Raw genomic sequence first — 20,734 nt, 5'->3', positions numbered from 1 at the left:
TCCAGGGGTAGTTTTAGCATTTCACATCTTTTTATTTATGTATTGAAGTTCTTCAACAATTCAGTTGCACCCAAATCTACAATAGTTTGAAAACGTGCACAAAAACGTAAGTTTCTTCATCCTGCAAAGAATAATAAAAAATTAAATCTGATACAGGCAAAGGAGATAGCAGGAAACTAGTGTTAATTCTAGAATCTTCCTTCTAGTTATTTAAATGAATGCCTCAAGTCTTGTCATATAAAGACACACAATAATTGTTTTGTTTTGCCCCTTGCAGCACCCTCCCACCCCTGCAGTTAAAAAAAATATTCTCTATTCAAAACAAATATTCCAACATTATCAATTTTTATCTTCTTAATAATTTCAGAGAAAATAAATGAATCCCCCTGGCCCATTGTCTCCGGGTTACCATGCCACACCCACCCTACCAGAATCCAGTACACATTAACAACACTCAAATGTCCTGATTGAGGAAAAAATTAAAACGGATGAAAACGGGAATGACAAAATAATAATAATACAGCAAATAAGAGGTGACAGAATTCAGTTAAAAACACTCCACATAGCCCCACTTCAGAGACGTTTCAATTCATTTCTGACCTTGTCTTTCGTTACATCTTAAGAGTACATCATTTACACCCCACGTATACCCATTACCCACAATGCCTCATTTAGGAAGTTCAGCTTTAAAGAATGGCAAATATCAGTGAATTCTAACAGGAGGACTGGTGTGTATTAAATAAACAATAAATACAAATCATCAAATACAGGGAAGGAACAGTCCATCTAGTATGTTATTATTGGGTCTTTTTTTCTTCATTTTTTACATTTTGTAAGAAAAATCTGACATAAAAAACATATATTCCTTTTCAGATTTTTCCAAAACGTTTCTTCCCCAGCTATTAAGGTCAAAACATAAATACACCAAAAAAAGAACAACCAAAAACAAAATATCTTTAAAAAACTATATGCAAAGGGTTTTTTAAAAACATTAAATAAATAAAATACCTTGATGTAATTACAGCTGAGTAGGTAGGTGTTTACCCAAAGGAAAGTAAAAAACAGTAAGTTGAGAACACTTGGTTTTTGCATTAACTTTAGTGAGGGACCTCTCGGTAAAAAGTAGGGGGGGTTACGTCAGGTGCTGATGAAGATCCTCCATGTCAGTTGGCTGCCAGTCCAGTAGCTTCAGAGGACAGCCTACAGCAACATAACAAACAAGAGGTGAATCAAAACAAGTCGCTTTGATTTCCTAGTCATAATAGTCCTCTTATTCTGAACCATGACTTGACATATCAGTAGTTCCAACGGGTTGTCCCTTACCTGGCGTTGATCAGGTACTCAGCCAGGCTGATGCTGGCAGGGGAGCCGGTGATGGTCACTTGCCTGTCAGAAGAGCCCTCCACTTGGTTGGCGATCTTGATCTGAGCCCCGGACATCTGACGGATCTCATTGATCTTAGCCCCCTGACGGCCAATGATGCAGCCAATCAACTGAGGCCAAGGAAGGCAAGAGAAAGTGTCAGAGAATATAAGACATTTCAACCGATCTTCTCAGGAGATAAATGGAAGTTCCATTGAAACATGTTAAAACTAAAAACCCAGATAAGACAAGTATACTACAACTAACACTAAACAAATTCCTGAATGATTTACATGAAACTTTGGCTGAAGCATCTAGAACAAGTTAGGAAGAGAATTCCAGAGTGGACGGGGACACTTACATCGTTTGGAATGGTCAGCTCATGGGAGCCAGTTTGTGCAGAAGTATCCATCCCAGCTAAAGCGAGAAAACACAAGTCAGTGTCTACAAAGCAAATATTGCAACGTACAAACAAATAATCAAATGCTTCTTGTCTCCATTCTTCCTCGGTTGACCTACCCTGGAAACCCTGGTTGTTGGGAGCGATGGGGAAAGGGCTCTGCTGCATGGCCAGCTGGTGGAGTTTGGTAAGCTGTGGAGAGAGAGATGGATACATGGAGAGGGAAAGGATGAGAGAGAGGGGTTGATGAAAGGAAAAAGAGAGTAACTATAAGCCAGAAGATACACAGGGTTATGATCAGCATGAACACACAGCGCCCCTTGACTTTTTCCACTTTGTTACGTTACAGCCTTATTCTAAAATGGATTAAAAAAATATATATTTTTAAATCAAATCAATCAATCTACACACAATACCCCATAATGACAAAGCAAATTTATTAATTTTGCAAATTTATTAAAAATACAAACACTGAAATATCACATTTACATAAGTATTCAGACCCTTTAAAATCAGTGCTTTCTTGAAGCACATTTGGCTGCGATTACAGCCTCGAGTCTTCTTGGGTATGACGCTACAAGCTTGGCACACTTGTATATGGGGAGTTTCTCCCATTTTTTTCTGCAGATCCTCTCAAGCTCTGTCAGGTTGGATGGGGAGCGTCGCTGCACAGCCATTTTTAGGTCTCTCCAGAGATATTCGATAGGGTTCAAGTCCAGGCTCTGGCTGGGCCACTCAAGGACATTCAGAGACTTATCCCGAAGCCACTCCTGCATTGTCTTGGCTGTGTGCTTAGGGTCGTTGTCCAGTCTGAGGTCCTGAGCACTCAGGAGCAGGTTTTCATCAAGGATCTCTCTCTACTTTGCTCCGTTCATCTTTCCCTCGATCCGGACTGGTCTCCCAGTCCCTGCCGCTGAAAAACATTCCCACAGCATGATGCTGCCACCACCATGCTTCACCGTAAGGATGATGCCAGGTTTCCTCCAGACATGACGCTTGGTATTAATCAAATCAAATTTTCCTTCCTGTGGCAGTTTGGAACGCGGTAGTGAGTGTTGCAACCGAGGACAGACCATTTTTACGCGCTACAGCACTTGGCGGTCCCGTTCTGTGAGCTTGTGTGGCCTACCACTTCACGGCTGAGCAGTTGTTGCTCCTAGACATTTCCACTTCACAATAACAGCACTTACAGTTGACCGGGGAAGCTCTATCAGGCCAGAACTTTGACAAACTGACTTGTTGGAAAGGTGACATCCTATGACGGTGCCACGTTGAAAGTCCCTGAGCTCTTCAGTAAGGCCATTCTACTGCCAATGTAGGTCTATGGAGATTGCATGGCTGTGTGCTCGATTTTATACACCCGTCAGCAATGGGTGTGGCTGAAATAGCCAAATCCATTAATTTGAAGGGGTGTCCACATATTTGTGTGTGTGATAGATAGATACACATAGTACCAGTCAAAAGTTTGGACACCAACTCATTCAAGGTTTGTTCTTTATTTTTACTATTTTCTACATTGTAGAATAATAGTGAAGACATCACAACTATGAAATAGCCCTTACACAGCCTGGGATGTGTGTTGGGTCATTGTCCCGTTGAAAAAAAAAGATAGTTCCACTAAGCCCAAACCAGACGGGATGGCGTATCGCTGCAGAATGCTGTGGTAGCCATGCTGGTTAAGTGTGCCTTGAATTCTAAATAAAATCAGACAGTGTCACCAGCAAAGCACCCCCACACCATAACACCTCCTCCTCCATGCTTTACGGTGGGAACTACACATGCCGGGATCATCCGTTCACCCACACCACGTCTCACAAAGACACGGCCAAAAATCTCCAATTTGGACTCCAGACCAAAGGGCAAATTTCCGCCAGTCAAATGTCCATTGCTCGTGTTTCTTGGCCCAAGCAGGTCTCTTCTTCTTATTTGTGTCCGTTAGTAGTGGTTTCTTTGCAGCAATTCGACCATGAAGGCCTGATTCACACAGTCTCCTCTGAACAGTTGATGTTGAAATGTTTCTGTGACTTGAACTCTGTGAAGCATTTATTTGGGCTGCAATTTCTGAGGCTGGTAACGCTAATGAACTTATCCCCTGCAGCAGAGGTAACTCTGGGTCTTCCATTCCTGTGGCGGTCCTCATGAGAGCTAGTTTCATCATAGGAGCTTGATGGTTTTTGAGACTGCAAATGTTCCGGATTGACTGACCTTCATGTCTTAAAAAGTAATGATGGACTGCCGTTTCTCTTTGCTTATTTGAGCTGTTCTTGCTATATTATGGACTTGGTCTTTTACCAAATAGAGCCATCTTCTGTATACCTTGTCACAACACAACGGATTAGGTAAAACGCATTAAGATAAGAAATTCCACAAATTAACTTTTAAGAAGGCACACCTTTTAATTGAAACGCATTCCAGGTGACTACCTCATGAAGCTGGTTGAGAGAATGCCAAGAGTGTGCAAAGCTTTCATCAAGGCAAAGGGTGGCTATTTGAAGAAACTCAAATAAAAAAAGTTTGATTTGTTTAACACTTTTTTAGTTACTACGATTCCATGTGTTATTTCATTGTTTTGATGTCTTCACTATTATGCTACAATGTACAAAAATGTTTTGTACAAATAAAGAAAAACCCTTGAATGAGTAGGTGTCCAAACTTTTGACTGGTAGTATATATATGTAAATAAATAACACACACAGTATACCAAACATTAGGAACACCTTCCTAATATTGAGTTACCGCACCCCCCCACCCCACCCCGTTTGCCCTCAGAACAGCCTCAATTCGTCAGGGCATGGACTCTACAAGGTGTCAAAAGTGTTCCACAGGGATGCTGGCCCTTGACTCCAATGCTTCCCACAGTTGTGTCAAGTTGGCTGGATGTCCTTTGGGTGGTGGACCATTCTTCATACAAAATGACAAACCGGTGCACCTGGCACCTACTACCATTCCCCATTCAAAGGCACTTAAATATTTTGTCTTGCCCATTGACCCTCTGAATGGCACACATACACAATCCATGTCTCAATTGTATCAAGGCTTAAACATCCTTCTTTAACCTGTCTCCTCCCCTTCATCTACACTGAAGTGGATTTAACGATAAGTGTTTTCACCTGGTCAGTAGGAGTGGGCGATATACCGGTTTGATAGTAAAAACCGGTATTGTGCCGCGCCATGATATGGATTTAGCAATATCATGGATACCGCGATTTATTCAGAATTCATAAATTCGAATTTTGCATCAATATTTTTTTGTTCCAAATTTCAACTGAGTGATAGTACTAAGTAGCTACATCTTTTTTTTTTTTTATCCAACCTTTCTTGGTTCTTACGAATAAAAGAATGTATGTTAATATGTTGACCTATTTTTATGAGCGCACGTCGCATGCACTTGTTGCACGCATGTAGTGCTAGCAACAAAGAAGTGTGCAGGCAGCTGCAGTTAGGAGGCAGGTTAACTATTGGGGGAAACTTTACAATCCAGGATGAGCGAAAACACAGAAATTGATGTTGCTCAAGAGCAGGAGGATAAATTGGTTAAGAAGAAAGGGGGCACCTCTGTTGTTTGGAACTGGTTTGGCTTTAAAATCTCCGACCCGACCAAAACACTACCCTATGCAAGTTGTGTCGTCGTGTTGTCTTAGCAAAAGGTGGAAACACGACCAACCTGTTCAATCACTTAAAAACATACATGTCCGTGAGTATGAACAATGCACCAGAATGCGTGAGACAGTAAGCCCAGGAGCTTCGCCCGAAGACAAGCCAGACTCGCACTCAACAATCAATTATATCATCATTTGCTGCCGGTACTTGCATGAGAAGACGAGCAAAAATGGATAGACATCACAGCTGCGATTACAAATCACATAGCGAAGGACATGGTACCGATTCAAACTGTGGAGAAAGAGGGGTTCAGAAAGTTGATTCAAACTCTGGACCCAAGATATGAGATCCCGAGCCGCAAATATTTTAGCCAAAAATGCCTGCCACAGCTTTACACAGAATGCTGGGACAGAGTTTACAGTGAGATAAATAACATTCCATTCTTCTCCACTACTGCCGATCTATGGTCAAGTCGTACCACAGAACCTTATATAAGCCTCACAATCCATTACATAGACGGTGACTGGAAACTGAAAAGTAAGTGCCTACAGACGTCTTATTTCCCAGACGACCACACCGGGGAAATAATTGCAGGTGGGCTGAGGGACATACTGTCGTCCTGGGGATTAAAAGAGTCGCGTCAAGTTTGTATGACGACCGACAGCGGATCGAACATGATCAAGGCATTGCAGCTGAACAAGTGGGCAAACCTTGGATGTTTCGGACACAGGCTGCACAATGCTATTGGTAAGTTTCAGGACTGTAGCCTAGGCCTACCCTGTATGATGCTTATTATTAAGAAAAATACAGCTCACATCAGCCATGTACCGTAGGCTAAATCTAAGCACATCAGATTTGTAAAATGTGTAACAGTTGAATGTAAATGCCGTAAATCCTCAAACAAAGATTAAAAGTTATATTGTATTGTGATTTCTATATAAAAATGCATTATTATTAATTATTATTGTATTGTGATTCGATTATTTTTCACCCTATTATTTTGATTTCTTATTCCCAATTTCCAGAGAGGAGTGTCCAAAACGCTCCCGGGCCACAGGGTGTGCGATTTCCCCGGGCCACAGGGGTTTGCAAAAAGGTGGTTAGCACGTTCTCATACAGCTGGAAAAAGCAGAAGGCCCTGATGACAGCACAGAATGAACTAAGCCTGCCCCTGCACAAGCTCATCACAGAATCTCTGACAAGGTGGGGATCTCGTCTGAAAATGATGGAAAGAGTCCTGGAGCAGGGAAAAGGCCATTACACAGGTCCTGGCAGGGGACAAAAAGACACGGCACCTTGTACCTACCTGGCAAGACATCCAGGTCTTGGAATCAGTCACAGCAGCACTGAAGCCACTCCAGGACTTTACAGATGCCCTGTCAGGAGAAGCGTATGTGGCGTGTCCTATTTGAAGCCTGTCATCAATCTGTTAAATGCAGAGGTTCTAAATCTGAGCAAGGGACGATACAGAACTGACCAAAGAGATCAAGATCAAGGTTCTTGATTACTTGAATAACAAGTACACTGACCCTGCAACAGATGAGCTGCTCTCCATGGCTACCTTTCTAGATCCAAGGTTCAAGACCAGGTACATGTCCGCTGAGAAACTGGAGGACATTAAGGTATTTATTCATTTGTTCTTGTTTTATTGCTTCAAATGTAAAGCACTTTGGGCTGCATTTTATGTATGAAAGGTGCTATACAAATAAAGTTTAATTATTTTCATTTTTTAAGGTGAGAGCTGCCTCAGAGACCGAAGCCCTCCTGGTGGAGAACACAGCCCTGGGAAAATCGTCTCTTGCAGAGGATCACACTGACAGGGAGAAAGAAGCTTCCACTGCTCATCAATCAGGCAAGAAGCCCAAGAAGAGCCTTGGGAGCTTCTTTAAGCAGACCAGCAGTGCACCTGCCTCATGTTCAGAGAGGCAGATCATTGAGCAAGAGCTGAATAGCTACATTCTGGCAACGGCAGCAGACAGCGAGTCTGATCCTTTGGAGTGGTGGCGATTTCACGGATCTAATTTTCCACGTGTGAGTTGTCTGGCAAAGAAATACTTATGCATCCCTGCCACAAGTGCCCCCTCTGAGAGGGCATTCAGCACTGGGGGCAATGTGGTGACATGTCACAGGGCAGCACTAAAGCCAGAAACAGTCAACATGCTGGTATTCCTGGCACGGAACTTGTGAAGAAAGTTCTAGTGAAGATTTGTTGATATTGTTGATAATTGATGGTTGAGGCTTGAAAGGTTTAGTTTCAAACGGTTAGTTTTTTACATATCTACGGACCAGTAGCCAAAACAAACACACGTATTTGAATTTGTAATTACCTTATTTTCTTTATCTCCTGTTATTTTTTATTTAATTTTTACTTAATATCTAATTTATATATATATATATATATATATGGCCTACCTACCTCATGTTTACGGAATGCATGTTTGCACAATACAAATAAAAACTTTTCAGGTCCATACGGTCCAATGCCTCACTCTTTCTGGTTATATAAGGTTCAAATACATATTTTTCCTTAACTAATATAATTTAACCAAGAAGGGATATTAAAATGTGATTCATATTTTTTTACGTCATATATCGTGATATCATATCGATATCGTCTGGACAGTGGAAAATATCGTGATATGAATTTTAGCTCATATCGCCCACCCCTACTGGTCAGTCTAGGTCATGGAAAGAGCAGGTGTTCTTAATGCTTTGTATACTCAGTATAGCCATAGCGATGCACATAAAAATTCGTCCAATACCGATAAAATATTAGTGGCTCAGATTTAACACTGAAATATCTGGACAAAATATTGGCTATGATATTATCATCCTACACATTTCTTTAGGCCACTATCAACCGATGCGAAGGCTGAAATTGTGCATCCTTACATATCCCTACTTTACAGTCCCATATGCTGTCAATAAATGTGTGTGCAGTCAAAAAATTCTACAACTAAACACAAAACAATAGATTGACAGTAGAAGGCTAGCATAGGATCACAAACAAAATCAGCCAATAAGTCATCAATGCCTAATTTCAGAATTTCTAACAAACATAATTGATGTGCAAAGAAATTAAACGATACACATGGCAACAATCATTTAAACTCAAACTGTGTTTAAAAGTACCAGTAGGCCTTAGCGATGCATCACTGCATTGCATTTATTGATTGAAACTTAAAAATGGAACTAGAGTGGTTGGGGGAAAAACAAAACGTACAGCATGTAATAGAGGGTGGGTAGCCATGACTACCCAGGAGGGTTGATGTGTAGATATATGGGCTCACTTACAGAATGACCTTCACTTACGTCAGGCTGTGGAATGGCGTGCTGTCCTTGAACAGCATATGCCTGCAATGAGAGAGCAGCACTTAGGAGGGTGCGCGGGAAACGGGCACAAAGAGTACACTCACAGGCTGTAGTATCCTGGGGACCTATGGCTGCGTTTAGACAGGCAGCCCACTTATTATCTTTTTAGCACTCATTGGTATTTTGACCAATCGGATCAGCTCTGAAAAAGATCTGATGTGATTGGTCGAAAGACCAATTACTGGAAAGAAAGATCAGAATTGGGCTGCCTGTCAAAACGCAGCCATGTCCTTGGATGTCTGGAATGAGAACGCTATGGGGTAATTCAGACATCAACACACTCACAAACAACGATATGGACATATAGGTGACGCATATGCACCCTCCAGCTGGTATTCAACCCATCTGACAACTCAGCTACTCTACAACTATTGGAGGGGATTTGGCAATGGTGCTGACATCTGCACAATGCAGAACAATACACTACAGCAATGTAGAAACAGACAGTGTTATTAAACTTCCCTTAAACAACTGACAATGCTATCATTTTAAAAAGGGACACTTAATTAGAAAACAGCTGACATATGAATTACAGATGAATGAGGTTGGTTTATTTACCTGACCACCCGCAAATATGACAGGAGAGCCTGAGGGTTTGGGCCTGTAAGGGATGGTTACACCCTTAGGCGGAGACTGAGGAGAGAGAAACAAATCAACCATTAGGAACTGGAAAATAATAACAGTAGTTATTTTGCAGACACTTCAATGTAGGACAATTATATACCAATCAGGAAGCTAAGCAACATCTCTGATGAAATAGAAAATACAAGACAAAAAGGGGGTAGTGCGCCATTGTTCCTATACTACTACCTCGAGCATGACGACGCAGATCTGCTTGACACACTCGATGATGGACTGGGGGGTCCCTGCAATGGTGATGGCACGCTCCGTGGAGTTAGGCAGCATGTCCCCTGCCACCTGTACCTGAGCTCCTGTCGACTGGAGAGAGAGACAGACAGGAGGGTCAACAATAGTGTTCAGAGTTCTCTTTAGAATATCTGGTGGCACAGTTCATCTACAGAGACCGGGGGTGATCCTTTATAATTAGTAGAATAATATACTTGTGTGGGTGTACTGTACGTACCTCTCTGATCTCTTTGATCTTGCAGCCGCCCTTGCCGATGAGGGACCCACACTGGCTGGCAGGCACCACGATGCGCAGGGTGACTGGCGGTTTGCTGGTGGCCGTGCTGTTAGTCATTGAGCTGCTGATGTCCTGTAGGGAATCGAACGGAAAACAAGAGACACTGATGAGGATGGCTTCAGTCCAAAGACTAGGCCTTTATAGATTTTTTTTTATGATCTTTACTATGCAAAATCTGAATGTCTTACTCCAGAATTCAGTATTTTTCATGGGTGCGGTAAAAATATTATTTCAATTTCGTAGTAATATGTTTACAGCCTGATTGAAGTGTTCTATATGGCTTGTTTGAAATCTGTAGTTAGGAGTAATACGAACCTCCTCCAGCTTCTCGATGATCATGGAGAAGGCTTTAAAGATGGCGGTGGTGGGGCCTGCCAGGGTGATGATCCTCTCTGGGCAGTTCCCCTCAGAGATGTTGATACGAGCGCCACTCTGCATAAGACAAACAGTCACATGGACATAACATGTTATTAACTTGTTTGCTAATGACAATGCTAAAATATTAAGACAATATATTTAATCACATTTACGAATTCAGTCGTTAATGCTTCATTAGTCAGTGCTGGCCTGATTTTGGTTCTAAAATTGCAATCTGCCAACCCTCAAGCATGAGTCATCAGAAATGGAAAATGTCTAGAATACTTCTCTCAAACTACTTTCAATACTTCCATCCATGCAATGACAGACAACTCACCTCCTCTCTCATCTTCTTCACAGACTCTCCTTTCTGCAGATAAAGCAAAGGAAGCACAATGTTTACACAACAGTCACAGCCATGAATGAAAAGTGCAAAGCCGAACACAGTGAAACATCAGGAAAAAGGCACACTCACCTTGCCAATAATGCTTCCAACCTCCTGCAGACAAGAAAAGCAGCAACACATTAAATCACTAATCCATCTTTTAAAAAAATATATATATTCACTTTACAAAAGCTTTACTCAAGATTGAAAGAAACCTGTCTATGGCAGTATTTTCTATTATATGCAAGTTATCCATGTACATTTTATTTGGAAAGTATTCAGACCCCTTCACTTTTTCCACAGTTTGTTACAATACAGCCTTATTCTTAAATGGATTAAATAGTTTGTTCCCCCCCTCATCAATCTAATAATATGCCATTTAGCAGACGCTTTTATCCAAAGCGACTTACAGTCGTGCGTGCATACATTTTTGTGTATGGGTGGTCCCGGGGATCGAACCCACTACCTTGGCGTTACAAGCGCCGTGCTCTACCAGCTGAGCTACAGAGGACCACAATCTACACACAATACCCCATAATGACAAAGCAAAAACAGGTTTAGAAATGTTTGCCATACCTCCAAAAAGCAAGTTGTTGTTACGCCTCTGTTGGAGGTCTGGATAATTTTTTATTGCAAAAACGGTTTGAATGGTCCGCTGGGATTTTGATTGGATGTTACATTTCAAGAACCCTCCCTCCACACGCCCGTAGAAGGGGTGCTGTGTGTTATGTGCGCCACTGTTCTCCGTCCGGGTAGTTGTTGCCTATGCTAGTTTCAAGTGCTAGTTTTCCAGTTATCAAGTGTGGCCGACTGTCTGCGATTTATATTTATTGAAATTTCAAGTGGATTGAGCTGGTAAATTCAAACGTCACAACACGTTCTAAACTGCTCTGGTGACAAACATACTTTTTGCCTTGTCTCCATTCGTCCACATGGCAGCTGCACTTATTCAAGCAAGTAAATATATGTAGTAGTTTTTTTTTTACACAATGTATTTTTAGCTAAGCTAGCTACAGTAGGCCACTTTGTAGGCTAACACAACTGAGCTGCTAGCTAGCTAACTTTACACAGTGTTTAGCTAAATGAATTAAACTGTCATCAGCTAGCTAACATCCTATTCGCTAGCTATCTTGATGTAATCATTGTACATTTAAAACTGTCTCCAAATGCATTTGTAGATAACAGCCATGGAAGAGGGTGAAATTGCAGCTCCAGCTGTCAGTAAAGGGATAGCATAGGCTTCTGGATAGGACAGGTAATTATGTGGAGACATGAAAAGATTATCCAGTTCCAGTGCCTAGGGGGGAAAACTTTGAGGAAAGAGAGATAATAGCAACATAATATTCAGTGCTGTCTAATTTGAGTAGAATGAAGCCTGTTTCTTTGTAATGTTTTCTGTCCTCAGATATGGAAAGCTGTGAAACGCCTGTTTGCAGATGAAGAGAGAGGTCCCAATGAATGTCCCAAGAGACTAAAGGTATATCCTATATGCCATGGGTTATATGTGTAGGTCTACCTATGTTAGCAAATGTTGTATACAAAAATACTGTTAAACATTACACACAATGTATAAACCTATTACAAATTGGAGTATGCCGGGTGTGCAGGGCCCAGCCCAGCAATAACACACCGGACTCAACTTATCAAATCTAATTAGGTGATAATCAAGTGTGCCATTGCTGGGCTGGAATAGATGTCTGCTCACCCAGTAGATCAAGGATCAGTGGCGCAAGCTTGGCCACTACTGGTATGGAGTTTATTTGTTTTTGTTCACCTGAAATGATGCTTTAGTCATAATAGCCTACTGGTTACTACTCAATTATCTAATGTTGTTTAGACTAAGATGTCTAATCTTTACATACGAGTTACCTAATTTGTACATTTTGAAGTGTTGATTCTTTGAAGTGAAGTGTTTAAACTTGTTTTAATTGTTAAAGTATTATTCAAAATTAACTAGTGTCAATGTAGATTAATTACATGTCACAATCCTGCAATAAAGAGGGGAAGGGGTTGTCTGTAATGTGTCCGTGTTTCTGTGCAGTATTCTCAAATGAATAAAAAAATATATAAAAAATATTTGATCAAATATTTCATATGGCCTTTACTACTATAGCCCAGAGAAACGCATTGAATAACACATTCATAAATGGCAAAAAAAACTGTTAGAAAATAAATCATAAGAAGCAAGGGTTTGAAGTGTCTGTCCTATATATGGGAGATATAAGAAAGCTCAGGATAGATAGATATCTATTTTTAACACATATTTAACCCTGTTTTTTTGGGTAGGCACAAATCTACCCACATACCTCCATAAAAAATTTAACTGGTACCGGTTACCTTCAGACGAGTCCTGTGACACTTGCAAAATGGAGAACACCATCATGTTCGTGAGAATCTCCCTTTCCACAGTGGGGTCACATTAGATTGTAGCCCAAACGGTTCGGACGCTACAAACAGAAGTTGGCACATCAATGGTACCGACTTCAGACGAGTCCCCTGACACTTGTGGGGGTCGTAGAGCTAAACGGAGAACACCATCGTGTTAGTGAGAATCTCCCCTTGCCATATGTGGTTATAATAGTTTTTAGGTGAAATCGTTCGCTACAGACGCTACCGTGAGAAGACCGATTTTCAGGACGTCTCATGGTCTGACAAACGCCGCTGTAGCTCTGCCACCACAGATGCAGAAGTGCGAAATAGGCGGATTGAGGCGCATCCAATCGATTCTAAGGGATTAAGTGCTGACATAAAATTGTTTATTGCAAATCCAACCCTTGTAATTTAGGTTCATTGTGAAAATAAGCAGATGACCATTAGGTTACAGGAGATGAGCATTATAGGTAACATTATATGTGGTTCATTTTATTTAATTCATTTTACCAATGTTGCTTACAAAATGATTGCAGTTGTTCCCATAGATAGACAGTACATGGTTGCTCTATGTATCACTGTCCCTGGGTAGCGACTCGGCTAACACAACTAACCTTTCAGGTCAATAATATGCTGTTTTTATAAAAACAATTGTTGGCTTTATAATTTTAAGACAAATTTAACTAGCTAGTTAGTTATACCTAGGTAGCTTACAAGGTTAGCCGACTTTTCTCAAAACTAACCTCATTGTGGCCAGCTACTTCTTGTCCCTCATGCTAGCCTTAACAGCCATATATCACTTCAGAAAAGTCCAAAGTAAATATATTGATATGCCCATTGTAGACCATTTCTCCCCTCGTTGCAGCTTTAGGTCATCTCGAAAGAACAGAGAAATGCTGTGAAAACCAGCGTGCTGCAAACTTTCTAAAATGTTTTGGGACCAGTGCTTGTTTTGTTTACATTTTTAGTCCTCACGTACAGTTGCTCCTCCGTTGCGCCCACGGCACTAATCTGGTGTGCACCTTTGGAGCGCCGTCCAATCAAGGCATTTGATTGGTTTGACGTGTTGCGAGGAGTCACTGATTTACACCGGGTTCCCGCCCATCTAGCCGATTTCTGCAACGGAACTTCCCCAGGCTTTCCATTTCAGGGAAGCCTGGTTTGTGACGAGGTTTATGCTGACTACACAGTAATGAATGAGGTGTGTGAACGGAACAACCATGGTGTAATGGTCATAACTCTTATCGTCCATCTCCTGTGCACACTCACCTTTCCGTGCATAAGTAGTCTAATGGTTAGGGTGACATTGAGCCCTCCTTCAATCACACCGGTGTCCATAGCTGCTGTAGTGTCTGAAGTCTAGATTGGCCAAGAAGTAGTCTTTGGTCACAATTATCAGGTCTGCAGGAGAAGAGGAGAAAAAAAACTAGAAGTGTTAACTTAAAGATGGCAAACACTTGATGGAAAAAATGTATTCAAGCAAGCAAGCAACCAACCACCAGTACTACTGGACTTACATTTTTACATTTGTCATTTAACAGACGCCAGAGCGACTTGCAGTTAGTCCATTCATCTTACAATAGCTAGGTGAGACAACCATAGTTCACAGTCATAATAAGTACATTTTACAGGATTTAGCTAATTGACTTACAGTACCAGTCAACAGTTGGGACACCTACTCATTCAAGGGGTTATTTATTTTTTACTATTTTCTACATTGTAAAGTAATAGTGAAGACATCAAACCTATGACATAACACATATGGAATTATGTAGTAACCAAAAAAGTGTTAAACAAATCAAAATATATTTTAGATTCTTCAAGGTAGCCACACTTTGCCTTGATGACAGCTTTGCACACTCTTGGCATTCTCTCAACCAGCTTAATGAGGAATGCTTTTCCAACCGTCTTGAAGATGTTCCCACATATGCTGAGCACTTGTTGGCTGCTTTTCCTTCACTCTGCAGTCCAAATCATCCCAAACCATCTCAATTGGGTTGAGGTCGGGTGATTGTGGAGGCCAGATCATCTGATGCAGCACTCCATCACTCTCCTTGGTCAAATAGCCCTTACATAGCCTGGAGGTGTGTTTTGGGTCATTGTCCTGATGAAAAACAAATGATAGTCCCACTAAGCGCAAACCAGATGAGATGGCGTATCACTGCAGAATGCTGTGGTAGCGATGCTGGTTAAGTGTGCCTTGAATTCTAAATAAATCACCAACAGAGTCACCAGAAAAGCACACCATCACACCACCTCCTCCATGCTTCACAGTGGGTACCACACATGCAGAGATCATCCATTCACCTACTCTGCATCTGACAAAGACACGGCGGTTGGAACCAAAAATCTCAAATTTGGACTCACCAGACCAAAGGACAGATTTCCACCGGTCTAATGTCCATTGCTCGTGTTTCTTGGCCCAAGCAAGTCTCTTCTTCTTATTGGTGTCCTTTAGCAGTGGTTTCTTTGCAGCAATTCAACCATGAAGCCCTGATTCACACAATCTCCTCTGAACAGTTGATGTTGAGATGTGTCTGTTACTTGAACTCAGTGAAGCATTTATTTGGGCTGCAATCTGAGGTGCAGTTAACTCTAATGAACTTATCCTCTGCAGCAGAGGTAACTCTGGGTCTTCCATTCCTGTGGCAGTCCTCATGAGAGCCAGTTTCATCATAGCGCTTGATGGTTTTTGCGACAGCACATTTTACAGATTGACTGACCTTCATGTCAGAAAGTAATGATGGATTGTTGTTTCCCTTTGCTTATTTGAGCTGTTCTTGCCATAATATGGACTTGGTCTTTTACCAAATAGGGCTATCTTCTGTACACCACCCCTTACTTGTCACAACACAACTGATTGGCTCAAACACATTAAGAAGGAAAGAAATTCCACAAATTAACTTTTAAGCAGGCACAACTGTTAATTGAAATGCTTTCCAGGTGACTACCTAATGAAGCTGGTTGAGAGAATGCCAAGAGTGTGCAAAGTTGTCATCAAGGCAAAGGGTGGCTACTTTGAATAATCTCAAATACATTTTGACATGTAAAAAAAAAGGTTACTACATGATTCCATATGTGTTATGTCATAGCTTTGATGTCTTGACTATTATTATACAATGTAGAAAATAGTAAAAAATAAAGATAAACCATGGAATGAGTAGGTGTGTCCAAACGTTTGACTGGTACTGTATATTGTTTCTAGAACGTAATTGGTTCTGCTAAAAACAGTGAAACTAGCTGCTGAGAGTGCTGACCAGGGCCTGGTTTCTCAAAAGCATCTGAAGACTAACGTTAAGTTCATCTCATAAGTGAATCCCATTGCTGAACTTGTTTCATTACACCCAAGGTTCACTAACTCCGTTCACATTGTTGTGTATTGATTCAGATATAGTGTAGCTAGCTAACTGGCTAATGATTATGCAGCAAGGAAACTAGACGTAGCTACTAACTAAAGTTAGCTACATTTATTTACACCTTGAAAATACAAAACACTGATTTAACAAATCTAACGTTTGCTAACTAGTAATAGTCAGTAGCTGCTAGCCAACGTAACGCTAACAAATTACTTAAACGTAGCAAAAAATTGTAAGTTCATAATTTTTATGGATAACCAGATTGCTTGTTATAGCGGATAATAATTGGCAAAGAAAGCCAAATAGTTAGCTACAATTGCCTGTTTGTAGTATGATAAGGAGTTAGCTGACCTGCTAGCAACACGGCTAGCTAGTAACCCTAGTGACATTGGCTAGTTAGCTAGTTGAAAAACCTAAAGTTGATGAACCAATGAATTAAAAACAGTCCCTACTCTTGGTAGAATGTGGATAGCGAAATCAATATTGTGCAATGTGCGCTATAGCTAACTAGAAACGGATAGTAACAACTAACGTCAGCTAACTAACGTAACTAATCAAATCAGAATGAGCACAATGCTAGCAAGCTAGCCTAGCATGTGACGATAATCCACTATTTTGAATGTTGCGGCCTAGGTCCTGACTCATTCAGGCGCAGTTAACTCTGTCCTTCACACTCCAAAGAAAATTCAGTAGTTAGGGCAGCCTTACCTGAACAGTCCCGTGAGGTGTGTTTAGGGGAAGGGTAGGGTAGAAGGGGAGAGGTTCGGGAGGGAGTTTTAAAAGGATTCGGGGAAGAGGGAAGAGACGCTGCTGCTTGATCGGGCTCCACTCTCCTGCTTAGCACAAAAGACAACAAAATGCAAATCGTTCAACTTTCACCTTTAAGCCGATCCTCCCCCACGAGTTAACCCCGCCCACTACAAACCCTGGCTGTCGTCATAGTATTTCTCAGTTGGCGAACACATTATTTACATTTTACATTTGGCAAACACACTGAGGTAATGGGCACAGTCCCACACATTGGTGCTGATAAATATATCTATTTTTATAAGACATTTTAGAAAAATATAAAATATATATTTTGGCTGTGCTGGGAGACTATGTGACGGCCAACGACAAGAAACACATTTAGCTAAGAAATAGTTTTTAACTTTTCTTGCATTTTTTGGTATCTTATTATTTTGCTGTGAATTGACAGTAAAGAAGGGTCTTACATTTGTGGTAAAAGAGAGCAGGGAATATTATATAGGTTTGTGGCCTTATGTAGCAAAGCCACTGATGTGAGAGTAATTTGACCAGATGGCCATGCACCGTTAGCTCATTCCTGGAAAAATAGCAGAGTATTTCTGGGCAAAAGCTGTTATTCGGAACGGTGTTGGACAAAAATACACAAAGGCTTCCCGGTAGCACTTTACAATAAGGTTCCATTTGTAAAGGGTTTCTAAAAGGTTGTAATTACCTTATTAACGGCTATTTAATAATTTGTAAATGCCTTAACGTTAAACGGTTATATCGCATGGGTCAAAGTAGTGGAATAACTGGTCAGTGTTTGCCAAATACTGACCCAATATAAACCTCCAGTTATTAACCATTTATAAATGCACTTACAAATGCTTATAAAATGAACCCTTATGTATCATCATGCAACCTTATTTTCAATAGCTGCACAGTTGAACAACAGTTTTCTTCTCACTTTTGGGTGTAATGTATTGTTGCTGTCCAAGGAACAGAAGAGGTTGGTTTGATGTGTCTTGACCGACCTTTGAAACCCTGATGCCTTGGCCAAAGTTACATCCAGGACATTTTTCAATCATCATTACCCCTTACCAGATTACCCAGCTTGGTTTCATAGACTAGACGTAACATAGTAAATGGGACACTCAAATTATACTGAACAAAAATATAAATGCAACATGCAACAATTTCAAAGATTTGACTGAGTTACAGTTCATTAAGGAAATCAGTCAATTGAAATACATTTATTAGTCCCTAATCTATAGATTTCACATGACTGGGCAGGGGCGCAGCCATCCACCTGACAGGTGTGGCATATCAAGAAGCTGATTAAACAGCATGATCATTACACAGGTGCACCTTGTGCTGGGGACAATAGAAGGACACTCTAAAATGTTCAGTTTTGTCACACAACACAATGCCACAGATGTCTCAAGTTTTAAGGGGGCGTGCAATTGGCATGCTGACTGCAGGAAAAACTCATTCTGATTAGCTGGGCCTGGCTCCCCAGTGGGTGGGCCTTGCTCCAAAGTTTTTCCTGCAAATGAGTTGCAGGAAATGCTCACTACAGGGATGTAAACACATTTGTGCACAACATTTGAGAAAAATAAGCTTTTTGTGCATATGGAACATTTCTGGGATCTTTTATTTCAGCTCATGAAACATGGGACTAACACTTGACATGTTGCGTTTCTATTTTTGTACAGTATAGTATGATATGTTATGGACAGATGGATACTTAAAGTGGCAATATGTACCTTTTTGGGCGACCCGACCAAATTCACATAGAAATGTGAGTTATAGATCTATCATTCTACTTGAAAGCAAGTCTAAGAAGCGGTAGATCTGTTCTATGTGCGCAGTGGCAATATTAGCATGTAAATCTTGGTGGGGCAAGCTCCCAATTAATTTTTGTTGATGCATGCCAGCAAAGCCACTACACAACACAACACTAAACAATACATTAATTGCACAATAACTGTGACAAACGGTGCCCACAAACTGTTAGGACCTACATAAAGCTGTCCCAACAGCAGAGGTTTTTTTCAGCACCATGGAGTGAATCCTTACCACTGCTACACTTGGCTATCAGCGGAGCCTTGTCTGGCAGCGAAACAGTTCATTCAGCCTCATTTACTGCCATTTAAAAAAACATAGCTGATATGGCTGACTTGCTTAAACAAATGTGCTTTCTACTGACAATTGAGATGTACAAACTATGGCATAAGGGGACGACGAGCGGATAAGAGGCAATCCATAATTTCGATCAAGACATTAATGAGCGAGCTAGGACGGACGTTTTTATTTTTATTTCACCTTTATTTAACCAGGTAAGCCAGTTGAGAACAAGTTCTCATTTACAACTGCGACCTGGCCAAGCAAAGCAGTGTGATAAAAACAACAACACAGAGTTACATATGGGGTAAAACAAAACATAAAGTCAAAAATACAACAGAAAATATATATACAGTGTGTGCAAATTTAGCAAGTTATGGAGGTAAGGCAATAAATAGGCCATAGTGCAAAATAATTACAATTAGTATTAACACTGGAATGATAGATGTGAAAGAGATGATGTGCAAATAGAGATACTGGGGTGCAAATGAGAAAAATAAATAACAATATGGGGATGAGGTAGTTGGGTGGGCTAATTTCAGATGGGCTGTGTACAGGTGCAGTGATCGGTAAGGTGCTCTGACAACTGATGCTTAAAGTTAGTGAGGGAGATAAGAGTCTCCAGCTTCAGAGATTTTTGCAGTTCGTTCCAGTCATTGGCAGCAGAGAACTGGAAGGAATGGCGGCCAAAGGAGGTGTTGGCTTTGGGGATGACCAGTGAGATATATCTGCTGCAGCGCATTCTACGGGTGGGTGTTGCTATGGTGACCAATGAGATAAGGCATGGATTTGCCGAGCAGTGATTTATAGATGGCCTGGAGCCAGTGGGTTTGGCGACAAATATGTAGTGAGGACTAACCAACAAGAGCGTACAGGTCACAGTGGTGGGTAGTATATGGGGCTTTGGTGACAAAACGGATGGCACTGTGATAGACTACATCCAATTTGCTGAGTAGAGTGTTGGAGGCTATTTTGTAAATTACATCGCCGACGTCAAGGATCGGTAGGATAGTCAGTTTTACGAGGGCATGTTTGGCAGCATGAGTGAAGGAGGCTTTGTTGTGAAATAGGAAGCCAATTCTAGATTTAACTTTGGATTGAAGATCCACTGCACTGAGGCTAGGAAACACTATCACCACCGATAAATCTACAATAATCGAGAATTTCAACAAGCATTTTGCTTGTATTTTGCTAAGCATTTGCAGATTGTCTAGCCCAGATGATTTGTAGGGGTCCAGATTTTGCAGCTCTTTCAGAACATCAGCTGTCTGAATTTGTGTGAAGGAGAAGCGGGGGGGGGGGGGGGGGGGGGGGGGGGGGGCATGGGCAAGTTGCAGTGGAGGGTGCAGAGCTGGTGGCTGGGGTAGTGGTAGCCAGGTGGAAAGCATGGCCAGCCGTAGCAAAATGCATGTTGAAATTCTCGATTATTGTAGATTTATCGGTGGTGATAGTGTTTCCTAGCCTCAGTGCAGTGGGCAGCTGGGAGGAGGTGCTCTCATTCTCCATGGACTTTACGGTGTCCCAAAACTTTTTGGAGT

General features: G+C 41.2%; 1 protein-coding gene across 3 annotated transcripts; it reads right to left on the bottom strand.

The window, feature by feature from the left end:
- Positions 1–8: 8 nt before the first annotated feature.
- On the bottom strand, positions 9–17,219 carry pcbp2 (poly(rC) binding protein 2). Of its 3 annotated transcripts, none has more exons than XM_041845892.2 (13): positions 17,055–17,217; positions 14,260–14,391; positions 10,711–10,734; positions 10,573–10,605; positions 10,194–10,310; positions 9,819–9,950; positions 9,545–9,673; positions 9,293–9,367; positions 8,657–8,716; positions 1,882–1,954; positions 1,724–1,779; positions 1,324–1,493; positions 9–1,200 (listed from the first exon to the last, which is right to left on the bottom strand). In XM_041845892.2, exons 2-13 carry the CDS (start codon positions 14,326–14,328, stop codon positions 1,164–1,166), a joined length of 975 nt encoding a protein of 324 aa, XP_041701826.1. In that variant the 5' UTR covers positions 14,329–14,391; positions 17,055–17,217; the 3' UTR covers positions 9–1,163. The 3 variants fall into 3 exon arrangements, with proteins under 3 accessions (XP_041701826.1, XP_041701828.1, XP_041701825.1); XM_041845894.2 differs by having other exon boundaries at positions 8,675–8,716; positions 17,055–17,216; XM_041845891.2 differs by having other exon boundaries at positions 1,724–1,954; positions 8,675–8,716; positions 17,055–17,219.
- Positions 17,220–20,734: the final 3,515 nt, after the last annotated feature.

Source organism: Coregonus clupeaformis, chromosome 24 (genome assembly GCF_020615455.1).
Source record: "Coregonus clupeaformis isolate EN_2021a chromosome 24, ASM2061545v1, whole genome shotgun sequence".
In the NCBI taxonomy this organism is placed as follows: Eukaryota; Metazoa; Chordata; class Actinopteri; order Salmoniformes; family Salmonidae; genus Coregonus; species Coregonus clupeaformis.
This window is presented reverse-complemented; position numbering and strand designations above follow the sequence as displayed.